Below are 13107 nucleotides of genomic sequence, written 5' to 3' on the forward strand. Positions count from 1 at the left end.
TGGCTGGACGAAGCTGTTGAAGTGGTCGCTGGCTATTTGTTGCTGCTGCTGTCGTGTGGTTCACGGAACAGTCTCTAAGAGAAACTGGACCGAGACCAATTTGTTGGGTATGAGTTGATCTATTTATAGTGTTAAGGGGGCTCCCAGACGGTAGCACAAAAACACTATCACGTGACCTTATTAAGGGCTGTGATTGGTCAGTTTGCGTTCTGGCGGGAAAGGTTCGAAGAATTTGCCGCTTCAAATAATAATCAGTCACGTGATGACAAGGCTGGTGTTTTCCCCTACGTTCGCGTTTGTTTATATTTAAATGAGAAGAATGGCGATAGCAGTTTTGTATCTAGTGACGATAGGTAGTTTCACTACACAGTTGCCAAATTGTTTCTTGAGTTAATACAAGATTGCAGCATGAGTATTCCTTGCATATTGAAAAAAGAAGGTTTGAGTATCCAACAATGAAATGAAATCAAAACATTCTATCATTCATTATCATCATCATTTAACATCCATTTTCCATATTGGCATGGGTTGAGCAGTCTAACCAGAGCTGACAAGCTGGAGAGCTAGACCAGGATCCAGTCTAATTTGACTTGGTTTCTATGGCTGCCCTTCCTAATGCCAACCACTTTACAAAGTGTGTTGAGCGCTTTTTATGTAGCACTTTTACAGGTGCTTTTTCTGTGGTACCAGCATGAGTGGGTGCCTGACAATTCATGGGCTGTTCCTAAGCGTTTGGTTGGTTGCCTTCACATTATTAGTCTGCTTAAAAAGAAAAGCTCAGAACGATTCTACAGTAACATTACAAAAAAGTGAGAGTAACTGTTAACATGATTTTTAAAAATCCATTTCGTAAATTACAGGGATAAGAAATTATTGAAAAGAATTACCTTTCTTCTCGTTCAATGATACGAAGCACAGTGACAATAATAGTCGGCTCTTGCCTGACAGATATTAAGGCTCGTTGAAGTATAATCCACAATTGTTTGCCAAGTGCTTCAGAAAGTTTTTCAACTTCAGCAAAATAATGCTTTAAAGTCTAAAATAAAACAGAATGGCAAAAATGAAACAGTTGTTTCGATACAGTAATTGAAGTAACTCTTAGACATATTGGCATAATAAAGGAAAACACATGAGAAGTTACATCATGTTTCAAACAACTGATATCAGCAAATCAAAGTGAGAGGTAATGTTCATATTAATTTTACAGAGAGAGAAAGAGAGAGATGTTTAACACTTCAACTACTAGCATATTATCAACAATGCAATAGCATGCAGAATATTAATATTTTAAATTCAGAAACATTCTAACTGATTGAGTTCTTGTAAAAGATTGCTGTTAATAAACATAAGCTTAACTTTTACACGTTAACCATTTCATATTTAGTCAAAACAAAGTTAGGCGCAGGCATGACTGTGTGGTAAGACGTTTGCTTGTCAACCGCATGGTCTGGAGTTCAGTTCCATTAAGTGGACAAGTATCTTTTACTATAGCCTTGGGTTAACCAAAATCTTGTGAGTAGAGATTTGGTCAGTGGAAAGTGAGATAAGCTAATTGTGTGTATATGTATGTGTGTGTGTGTGTGTGTGTGTGTATATATATATATATATATATATATATATATATATAGTCCAACCCATGCTAGCATGGAAAGCGGACGTTAAACGATATATATATATAAACACACACACACACGTTTGTATGTGCTTGTGTCTGTCCCCACTTCATTGCTTGACAACCAGTGTTGGTTTGTTTACAGTCCTGTAACTTAGCAGTTTGGCAAAAGAAACTGATAGAATAAATGCCAGACTTAGAAAAAGAAACAAACTAAAATGAAACTTTTAAAAATAATTTAGGTTATCTCAAAATCATAATATTCCAAAAAGTTTCTTACATTTTTGTCAGTGGGACTTTGTTGAGGCTGTCGGTGAAGTTCCAGAAGTAAATCATCTCGAGACATTTCCAGGTCCATTAAACTACAAAGTAAAAATAACATAATCAATAAACTTAATAATACTAAAAGTGATACAAGAATTATAAAAGATACTACTACTACTACTACTTAATAATAATAATCCTTTCTACTATAGGCACAAGGCCTGAAATTCTGAGGAGGCGACTAATTGATTACATCAACCCCAGTGTTTCACTGGTACTTAATTTATCGATCCGGAAAGGATGAAAGGCAAAGTTGACCTCAGCGGAATATGAACACAGAATGTAAAGACGGACGAAATGCTGCTAAGCATTTTGCTGGCATGCTAATGATTCTGCCAGTTCGCCATGTTAATAATAGTAATAATCCTTTCTACGATAGGCACAAGGCCTGGAATTTGTGTGGAGGTGGGGATAGTTGATTACATCAACCCCAGTACTTGACTGAGACTTAATTCATCGATGAAAGGCAAGTCAACCTCGGCCGAATTTGAACACAGAATATAGCGGCAGATAAAATACCGCTAGGCATTTTGCCTGGCAGGCTAACGATTCTGCCAGCTCACTGCCTTAATAATAATAATAATAATAATAATAATAATACACCAATTTTTCCATTAGTTGGTAATTATAATTGTTATTATTATAAAGCAGTGGAAATTCAAACTTCACAGAGATATTAAGTTGTGTCTGTTTATGTGCTGAGTTTAACTTTATCTTCTGGGGTTGAAAAAAACAAGTACCACTCAAGCATGACTGTTAATATGACCAACTACTTTTGTTCAGTCCCCCAAAATAAGTAGCCTTATGCTTATGTTAGAAATCATCATCATCATCATCATCATCATCGTTTAACGTCCGCTTTCCATGCTAGCATGGGTTGGACGATTTGACTGAGGACTGGTGAAACAGTAGAATGCTGGGCTCAATGCATTGTGGTATTTCATAACAAACCTTTATATTCTGAGTTGGAGTTGACTTTATCTTTCATCCCTTTGAAGTCAATAAATAATGTATCAATCACATACTTGGGCTAATTCAACCAATTATAATCATCCCCTTAAGTTAGAAATAAGTTGATATTATTACTATTATTATGACTGTTATAATGATGATGATGATGATGATGGCGATGATAAAAATATATCATCATCACCACCACCATCATCATCTCTGATGCACTGTCAAAAACAGAGTATTTTGATTCACTTGCACCACATAGTTGTCAATAACATTTTAAAATTTTCATCCAGTCAAAACAGAGTTCTGTTTTTTTATTGCCAGCATATGATAAAATCATGCAAACTATATATATGAGTCAACAAGAGAGATTCCATATGGTCACTTGATCTGCTAAATCAAATGACTACAAAAACAGATAAATATCCTTCAAAATCCTTCAAATCACATGCAACCATCTTAACCCTTTTGATACCAACCCACCTGAAACCATCTCTGGCTCTGTAGTACAAATGTTTTGTTTTCAAAAGTTCTGAATTAAAATCTTCCACCAAACCTTAGTCACTATGTTCCTAACACTAGCTTAATGATAACTTAATTTTTTTTACTAAATTCTTTGTTATATTTAAAATTGATAGAAAGAAACACAGAGCATCTCAACTGAAATATGGTAACAAAAGGGTTAAAAAACGAAGGACATGTTATAATGTAATCTTAGATATTGCAAAACTTATGTCATAGGTCAGATTCTTCAAGGCTGATCAAGGGCTATCAATAATTAAACCTAATAATTATAATATCAGCAGAAATAATTGGCAGTATTCGCATATAAATATATAATTTAGGAAATAAATCTGAACTACACAAAAGTTTGTCTTTTTTTAAATAAGGAAAAAAAAATAAGAGTTTAATTAGAAGCTGAAATGTTCTTTGAGAACTTAATACACAACTTCACTTCATAAAACACTGCATCTCACTGAAAATTTTCCCTAAGAATATTTACAGGACAGTCAATATCGACTTACAACCTCACAAACTAGATACAGTGGAATCGTGTCAGGAACCAGGTCACATTTGGTGTGATGAAAATTTTGACACCAAATAATAAATGTTTAAGTTAAGTGAACAGTTTCTGTGTGTTTCTGAATGGTTCATATATGCCTTCCATGCTGTAATCATTTTAGCTTCAACACATGGTCTCAGATCAGATTACCTGTCAGGTACATCTCTAAAACTTCAACAAACTGTCTTAAGTATAGCTTTGGTTTCTTGATTTAACTAGAGAACAATCAATTAATTAATACGAAAATAGATTTTGCTACATACTATTTGTGTGCTTGAAGCAGCTTGCTTTCATTTATTAATTCTTGTGTCTTTCTTACAGTTTCTGGAACTTGAAATATGTGTTTCAAATTTTCAACTGCGGCATCCAGCTACAAATAAAATACATATCATTAGTGAGTGTACAATATGATAAAGTATAGGTGTACAAATGATTATTTATTTGTGTATATTACAATTTAATGGTATACTATACAAGATGAGAATTTATTTGTGCACAGTTTATCGGAGTATAAGATGATTTATATAATTTAGTTGAATTAAATATGGTTATTTTTTTTTCACAGCCTAAAATATACCAACCCTGATCAATTGTTGACTCTTTGTGCAAATTATACTATATGTTATATTATATGTTTTTACATATATATTGTTGTTCATTTGCTTAACAACTGTTTTTTTCCCCATGACAGCCTGGTTTAGACAAGGTGTTATTTGATGCAGGATTTTACAGCTGGATGCTTTCCTTTTACCTGCCTTCACTTGTTTTCAGATGAGAGATTTTTATATTCTAGAAGTCTTTGAAAGCACAGTGAGCAGACAGACTGTCATCAAGGAATGACAGCATCAGTACCATTTTCCTCAAATGGTGACAAGCAATATATCAACATACATGCACATTCACATGCATAAATACAATGTACACTACATGCTTAATAAGTTTCATCATTATCATCGCTGTCGTCGTTTAACGTCCACTTTCCATGCTAGCATGAGTTGGGTGGTTTGACTGAGGACTGGTGAACCAGAAGGCTGCACCAGGCTCAATCTGATCTGACAAAGTTTCATGATTAATTCAAACAACGTGAATAAATAGGCATTACATTTGATAAAGTAATCTGAATACTAAATGGATCAATGCCTATTACTGAACACATTTTTCAGAAATTGCACTACAGAAGTTCAATTATAATTTACTATAACTTAAATCAAACAGATTAAAAATGTTGTCATAAACATTCATGCTATATATATAAATATCTACAGCTGGATGCCCTTCCTAATGCCAACCACTCCGATAGTGTAGTGGGGACTATTATGTGCCAACGGCACGAGGGCCAGTCAGGCGGCTCTGGCAACGACCACGCTCAAAAGGTGGACCAAATTCTTCACAAGGTATTACAATAGAAGACACCTACCCAAATGCTGCACAGTATAGAGAGTGTATATTAGACAGACATAAATCACTAACATAAAAACTCTTGCACAATCACTCAAAACTTGATTTAACAATTAAATTTCCTTTATCAAACCTGAAAATACTTCAAAATATTTTTAACAGAAAAGACTGTACATGGTTACTTAAACTGGTAGAAATGTCACCCAAATTTCCCTCAATAACATTGATATTGTAGTCCTACATTTGACATGTTTAAGAGAAGGCTGAGACAGTCATGATTGGGCTAAACAACAACAATCAATCAATGAAGTTTGAAACAGACCAACACACAAGACCTCCTATCCTTGACCAGTCTCTAACAATTGTATGAGATGGAAATTAAACATAAGGAGAGGGGTGAAAGAGAGAGAGAAAGAATGAAAGTGTGAGACTTCATAGCTAAGATATACAAACCTGGCAGAAGTTAGCATTTTCTTCTTGCACTTTGCTCAAACTTTCATGTAAGGAAGCAATGGACTTGTAAGATTCATCGATGGCATCCATGCTGGTATAAAAGAAGGTAAAGAATTAAGCATTTTATTTCAGTATCTTGTTACCAGTGTTACAACTCATCAATTCTTCATCTACAATAGAAAAGTAATTCATCATTACTGTTTTACAACCACTGATTCTATATACAAATTGACATTTGCATTTTTGGTTGGACCCAGTTCTTCTCATAGATGGATATCCAAAATTATATAGATTGATAACATCATCATCATCATCTAACATCCATGTTCGAGGCTGGCATGTTAGTTTGACAAGATCCAATGAGCCCTAGAGCTGCATCATGCTCCAGTATCTGCTTTGGAATGGTTTCTCTAGCTGGGTGCCCTTCCTAATGTCAGCCACTTTACAGTGTGTACTGGATGCAGTGTTTATGCCACCAATACTAAATGAGTTCACCATGCAGCTTGCAAGTCTACATAACCAGAGGAAGTAAGGGGACACATCTCTATGGAAGGTAGAGGTTAAGGTACAATAGAATGGGTTGAAGTAAAATAGGTTCTTGTTGTAGAGGAGCTACATGGCTACTCATATTTAGGGGAGAATGAGAATGAACCAGTGGTATCTCCAAAGAGTTAAATAGTAGTGATAATATCCTTTATCTAGAACTCTAAAACTTTCACAGATTGAATGTTTTCTGTGTGAGAGAAGTACCACATACAAGATTCCAAAAAATGCTGAAAAGATTCCCAAGCAATGTACAGCTATTGCTAGTCAGGTGTTGAGTTTGTCAGTTGTTGGGAGTGGTCTCATCAGCCAAGGCACCAATCTATTGTCAGTAATTATCATTTCAACACTTTCATTTGTGAATCACTTATGATGTATTCTGGACTCAAGAATGTCTGAAAGGTCTTTAGATATATCTATCAGTAATATTGAACAGAAAGAGAGGAAGTATTTGTTTATCAATACCACAGAAAAATTTGACAGTGGTGAAAGCATGAAGCATCTGAGTGAGAAGTCTGGCACTGGAGCAATCACTATATACAGCTTTAAATATCAGAACATTAAACTATTGCAGCAAATGATGACCTGAAGTTTTTATAAAATAGAAACAAAACAGCATAGAGCAAGAAATGAAAAGCTGGATCATGTGTTGATTGAATAGACATGTCTAGCTCTAGAGTGAACATATGTCATTCAACTGACTGATGATCATGAAACAGGTAAAACTCTATGAAGTGAATACTGAAGGCAAATGCAAACATTCACAAGGCTGGGAAGAAAATTTTTTTAACAAGTCATGACATAAGATATTTAAAGAGTTGTAGTGATATGGTACCTGGTGATCACAAAAAGCTGAAAAATTCAGTGATGTTTACAAAGATCACGACTAATAAAAACAGCAGAATCATTTGCCTGCTGGACAAAATGCTTAGAGGTATTTCATCAGTCTTTACATTCTGAGTTCAAATTCCACCATGGTTGTCTTTTCTTTTCATCTTTTCAGGGTCAATAAAACAGTATACTTTTGCTGAGATGTACAAGCATTCATAAGGATAAACTTGCAATGGTAGGGAAAAGCCTGCATCTTCACTGTTTTAAAAGTATGAATACATTACAAAACATTTTTGCACTAACAAAAGGATAACCATCACTAGGGACAGATTTATCTCTTTTGTTTATTTTTAGTATAGTATTCAAAGGAAAAATTATTACATCTAAACACTATATTGCATGCAATGTCAAGAGATGGACTGTTGACATTTTGGCCTGTTGGCTGAAGCAGTAGAGGAAAAAGAATATGAATAATTGATCTTCCAATCAGTTGTGGTTCCAGAAGCCAAAAAACAGATTTTGCAGATTTATACTGTCATAAAATGGTATTGGAAAAGGTTTAGAAATGTTGAAATTGTTTTAAGCAGCTCACCTTTGCTTTATCTCATAGACATCTTGCAGTGCACTCTGTAGCTGATTTAAGCCAGTCCTTACTCCATCAAGTTGTGACTGTACAGCTGTTTTCAGCATTGCTTCTACTGAAGCCTAAATAAAAACAAAGAATAATTTAAACCCAGTGTAATAGATGCAGTGATCATCATCATCATTGTTATTATCATTATTTATAGGGTTACAATAGTTTTCCAATACTTGAATGGATGAGATGTTTATTTGCTAGAATAATGGAATAATCAGTGTTAGGTGCCTTCTGAACGTATGACGATGTGCTGAGTACTCCCACATCTTAGCCTCAAAGACATTTTATACAATTTTTTAAAGATAAAAATTTCAATTTTACTTTGATCTTCTGTTTTTTTATTGGATTCAATTGTCAAGTCATTTGTAGTCTATGTTAGACAACTTCACAAGAGTTTCTCATAGCTATTCATAATGAGGCAAACTGAGTGATTGAGAATGAAATATTTCTGCTCAGAAGACAAAACTGACCAGCTGCAGCTGGACTGGAGCTAGAATATATACCATTGCAATAGAATAAGGACCATTGCAAATCATTATGGTTTTGGTCACCAATAATATCTATTCACAGCCACATGCAATAAAGCACTCACAGTCAAGGGATGAATTGTTAATATTTTGCTCAGCTGGAACTGTGAATGTAATATAAAATTCAGTTTACTTGAAAAACAAGAAAAATTATAGATACCTTTTTGCGTGCAACACGTCTCTTATATTGATCAACTTTTTCCAGCTGGTCAGGTCTCTGAAACATAAGATAGACAATAAAATAATATAAATAGATTAAGTAATGTTCAAATAAGAAGTTTCCCCACATCTTTAATTTTAAACACATAATCATCATCATCATCATCACATTGCAGGGTTTTGTGGCGAGAGAGTCATTGATACTACTGGGGGATTGGAAGAATGGACGAGCCGAACTCTTATAAAGAGTAGTGGTTGGTAGTAGTCAGTGAACATATGGTAGTCTTGCGAAATACGTCATGTGAACACATTGATTTAACCTCTGCTGCATAATTTATCTATACCAACCTGTGGCAGGATATAAAACAAGGTCAAGACAAATTTTCTACAGCTGGATGCCCTTCCTGTCACCAACTCTTACTTGCTTCCAAGCAAGGAAATACATCCCTCTGGTCCTTTGAACATGACCAGAACAATGGCTAGGTAGGTTTTCAGGGAAGATTGCAAATGAAGGACACCACTTGTATGTGGGGACATTCATTGACAACTATTGCACAATGTTAAGATGAGTGCATGTATGAGCACACACACATGCATGTGCACTTGTATGTGGGGACATTCATTGACAACTATTGCACAATGTTAAGATGAGTGCATGTATGAGCACACACACATGCATGTGCACATGTGAATGTATGTATGCATGACGGAATTAAGAAAGGCATCCAACCATAGAACTATACTAAAACAGGCAATGGAACCTAGAGTGGCTCCTAGCCTTACCAGCTTCTGTCAAACTGCTCAACCTATGCTAGAATGGAAAACAGACACTGAATAATAATGATGATGGGCTCTTTTCAGTTTATGTCAACCAGATCCACTTACAAGGGTTTGATTGGCCTGACACTTTTGTAGCAAGCACTTGCCCAAAGTGCCACTCAGTGGGACAGAACCTAGAGCCATCTCAGTGGGAGGGCTTCCATAGGTCAGGTTTGATCATGAATCAGCATCTGTATGAGTTGATGTAAGCAAGGATTTTGTGGAAGACTACCAGTTGCCCATTTATACAAATCTCCTCTCTCCAAGCTACAAGTGTTATCCAAACCACTGGTCCAGGGTTGATACAGCCTGGCACCAGTGTCATCAGAAACATGGCTGTTAGAATGCAAATGGGTATCTCATTCAACACTGTAACATCATTATCATAATTTAACATCTGCTTTCCTAGCTAGCATGGGCCAGGTGGTTTGACAGGAACTGGCAAGCCAGAGAGCTGCACCAGACTCCAATTATCTGTTTTGGCATGATTTCCTAACTATCATTTACACATTGCAATGCTTCAAATAAATTACAATACACTTAAACTAATGTTTGATTTTTCTTTTCTTAGAAGAAAATCTGGATTTTGCCTCAAAACATTCACTTCACTTGAAAACTTCAAAACTGCATGAATTTTACACAGGCTCAGGAACAGTGGGTACAAGCACACCCACTAAAATGTTTGGGTGGGGCAATGAAAATGCTTTGAACATCCTGGGTTGGATGTGGGTTTGCACCCATTAAGCAAATTTTGTTCCTGCACTTATGGAATTTTATAATCATCATCATTATCATCATCACCACCACCACCGTCATCATCATCATTATCAACATTTAATGTCCATTTTCCATGCTGATATGAGTTGGATGGTTTGACAGGATTTGGCAAGTCACAGGGTTGTGTTGAATTCTAATGTTAGCTTTGGCATAGTTTCTATGGTTAGATGCCCTTCCCAATGACAATCACTTTACACACTTTACAATGTGAATATATATTACAACTAAATAAAAAAAATAATAGGAAGAAATGTGCAAAATGGATGTTTCAAAATAAGTAATTTTGGTTAATTAAATTATATAGAAAATATTTTTTTTTAATAAAAAATTTTATTAAAAAAGCACACAATTAATTACCTGGAAACGACTGGATACATGTTTTGCTGCATTATCAATAGCTTCAGCTTCTAACCTTCCAAGATCCAGCGGCGCTGGTGGTGTTGAGTTACTTTCTCTCATTTAGGAAATTTCAAAATTTACTGCAAAAAATGAATAAACAACAAAATATTAATAAAACTTAATTACCAATTTTAAATAGAAGACAATCTTATCTTATTGCTGACGTTTGTTCAAGACTTTGTAGACATTTAAATTTTATATGCATATTTGATTATAAAAAATTTCTCAGGATGGTCATAACTGGAATACCTTTCATCACTGATCTACTTGATCATTGCCAACCTGGGACTAAATTGCATACCTTATAAGCAAACATTCAGTTAGCAACCATGTTGTTCTTACCAATAGCTTCTACCATGAGTAAGACTAAAGATTCAATAATCTCTGGTAGTGTTCATTCAACTGAGATTAATGCATGGGAACATAGAAGTACTTCAGGTGGTGAACAAGCATACTATAAAACCACTTTGGGAGTGGTGAATCCTTAATTCTTGTCAAAACATTTACCTCAGAGAGAAATAGATAGGGCTCCTTAGCTGCCTTATGGTAAATCCAGAAAAACAAAAACTAAGAGAGAATGTCCTAAGAGAAAAATAAGCCATAGTGTTCAGCTTTAAGGTAGATTCTGAGAGACTGCATTTCCAGCACATTTTTGCAGTATGGAGGTACCAGTCATCTTGGGTCACCCTTGCCTCTGGATTTATCTGTTTCATAGTGAATTTAGTGACACAGAGAAACTACAGTAGAGATGGTATTTCATGACAAATGCAAGTGATACCTGACTGCTTGCAATAACAGTGACCACCTTTGATACCCAAGGTCCATATTCCACATTGTAAGAGGAGATAACTGTGTATTGAAACTTTACAGTGGCATTTGGTGTGCATATTTCTCAGGCACATGGTAGGTCTAGTCAAAGTAGTAGCAGGTGAGGTTTTCCATGCTCTATAAGAAGTACAGTTATCAATGGATACATAATTGAAGATGGATTTGGATGTACAGTAATTAAAAGATCTAGACTTAAAGAATAAGATGGTCATCCACAAACATGATAGATAACCATAAACTACACAAAATAATCACTTTCCCTGTAATACATTGTAATTTAGTCTCAAGTCTTCTCTGATTTGGAAGATTTGTGATTAGAAACATTTCAGTCATGTGTATCCCATTTTTTTTTAATATCAATATCAAGGATTATATTTTCCAGTATATCACACCTTGTTTAAGTTGGCAAGGTGTTATTTGAGGAAGATTTCTTTGTTATTTCTAGTAGAGCAATCACAGGATGGCCAACTTCTGTACTGATAATTGTTTTAGGTATTGTCAAAAACTAGTCTTAACAATAAATAAGATATGTATAAACTAAATACAAATGAGTGAATTGCTGAAAGCTCACTTGGTATGGACATATATACTGTTGTGAATCCATCTCCCAAACAATTCTTTAGAGTACAGTTGAAGAAGAGCAAAGAAAATCCTGGTTTGACATCATGAAAACCTGAACAAATCTCAATACTGCAGTCCTTGTGTATGTAACAGAGGAGAGAGATCAGGAGCAACTGTTGACTAATGGCATAGGAAAATGATGATGATAGATTAAAAGATGAATCACAACAACAGAGTGCTGTTGTTATTTGGCTCCAGATCAACCCCAATCAAATTTCCAACAATGACCATCTTGAGTCAAACAGAGGAACAACCACAACAAAGTAAAGAGTTTTCTTTGTTTACAATATCTGATATATCCTGCCCTTATTTAGGATATCATTGTGCGATTTGATTGCTATTTCCTGTAGGTCAAGTAATCACACAGAGATTCCCCATTGGCTCGAAAAGTGTTTACATGCATGAAAAGTACCATGCAAGTAAAAGGAACTAATGACTTAGTCTCTATTCTGGTTATAGTAATTTATTTCATTTAGGCAACTTATGTCTTTGAAGAAAGAATGGATAGCATAAATCTAAATCTAGCAATTGGCTATTTAGGGCACCAGGGCATGGTTCATGCATGCGCTTGAGAGTGTGCATGTGTGTTTGTGTGTATATATACATACATACATACATATATATATATATATATATATATATATATATATATATATATATATCTCAAGGTACAAGTAGGGGTTCACCAAGGATCAGTCTTCAACCCTGTCCTGTTCATCACAGTCCTCCAGGCAATAACAGGAATTTAAGACAGGTTGCCCCCGGGAGCTCCTCTATACTGATGACCTTGTTCTTATTACTGAATCACAACCAGAACTAGAGAAGGAATTTCAGATGCAGAAGCAAGGTCTAGAATTGAAAGGCCTTAGAATTAATCTAGCAAAAACCAAAGCCTTAGTAATTAGGAAAGCAGACAAACCACAAATGCCTTCAGGTAGATGGCCCTACTCAATCTTCAGGAAAGGTGTAGGTAGAAATTCCATAAGATGTACCTGGTATAAGCTATGGACACATAAGAGGTGAAGCAATATCAGAACAAGGTTAACTGGGAAAATAGTTTTTGTGTGTGGAAGGTGCACAGGTACAATTAACACAAAAAAAGTACAGAAAATAGACTCCATCAAATGCCAGTGGGGCAAGTTAGAAGTAGTTGACAGCT

At 35.3% G+C, this 13107-nt stretch overlaps 1 protein-coding gene across 1 annotated transcript in view; it reads right to left on the minus strand.

The window, feature by feature from the left end:
• The window catches only part of LOC106868053 (exocyst complex component 3), a 44159-nt gene extending 33580 nt beyond the window's left edge, over window positions 1-10579 (minus strand). Inside the window, exons 1-7 of the mRNA XM_014913163.2 lie at window positions 10458-10579; window positions 8506-8562; window positions 7774-7886; window positions 5808-5898; window positions 4220-4326; window positions 1893-1974; window positions 888-1036 (exon numbers count right to left, since the gene is read on the minus strand). Coding sequence (XP_014768649.1) covers window positions 888-1036; window positions 1893-1974; window positions 4220-4326; window positions 5808-5898; window positions 7774-7886; window positions 8506-8562; window positions 10458-10559 — 701 coding nt within the window. The 5' untranslated portion in view covers window positions 10560-10579. The remainder of the gene's footprint in view (window positions 1-887; window positions 1037-1892; window positions 1975-4219; window positions 4327-5807; window positions 5899-7773; window positions 7887-8505; window positions 8563-10457) is intronic.
• Window positions 10580-13107: the final 2528 nt, after the last annotated feature.

The sequence above is a fragment of the Octopus bimaculoides genome, chromosome 3 (genome assembly GCF_001194135.2).
Source record: "Octopus bimaculoides isolate UCB-OBI-ISO-001 chromosome 3, ASM119413v2, whole genome shotgun sequence".
NCBI classification, from domain to species: Eukaryota; Metazoa; Mollusca; class Cephalopoda; order Octopoda; family Octopodidae; genus Octopus; species Octopus bimaculoides.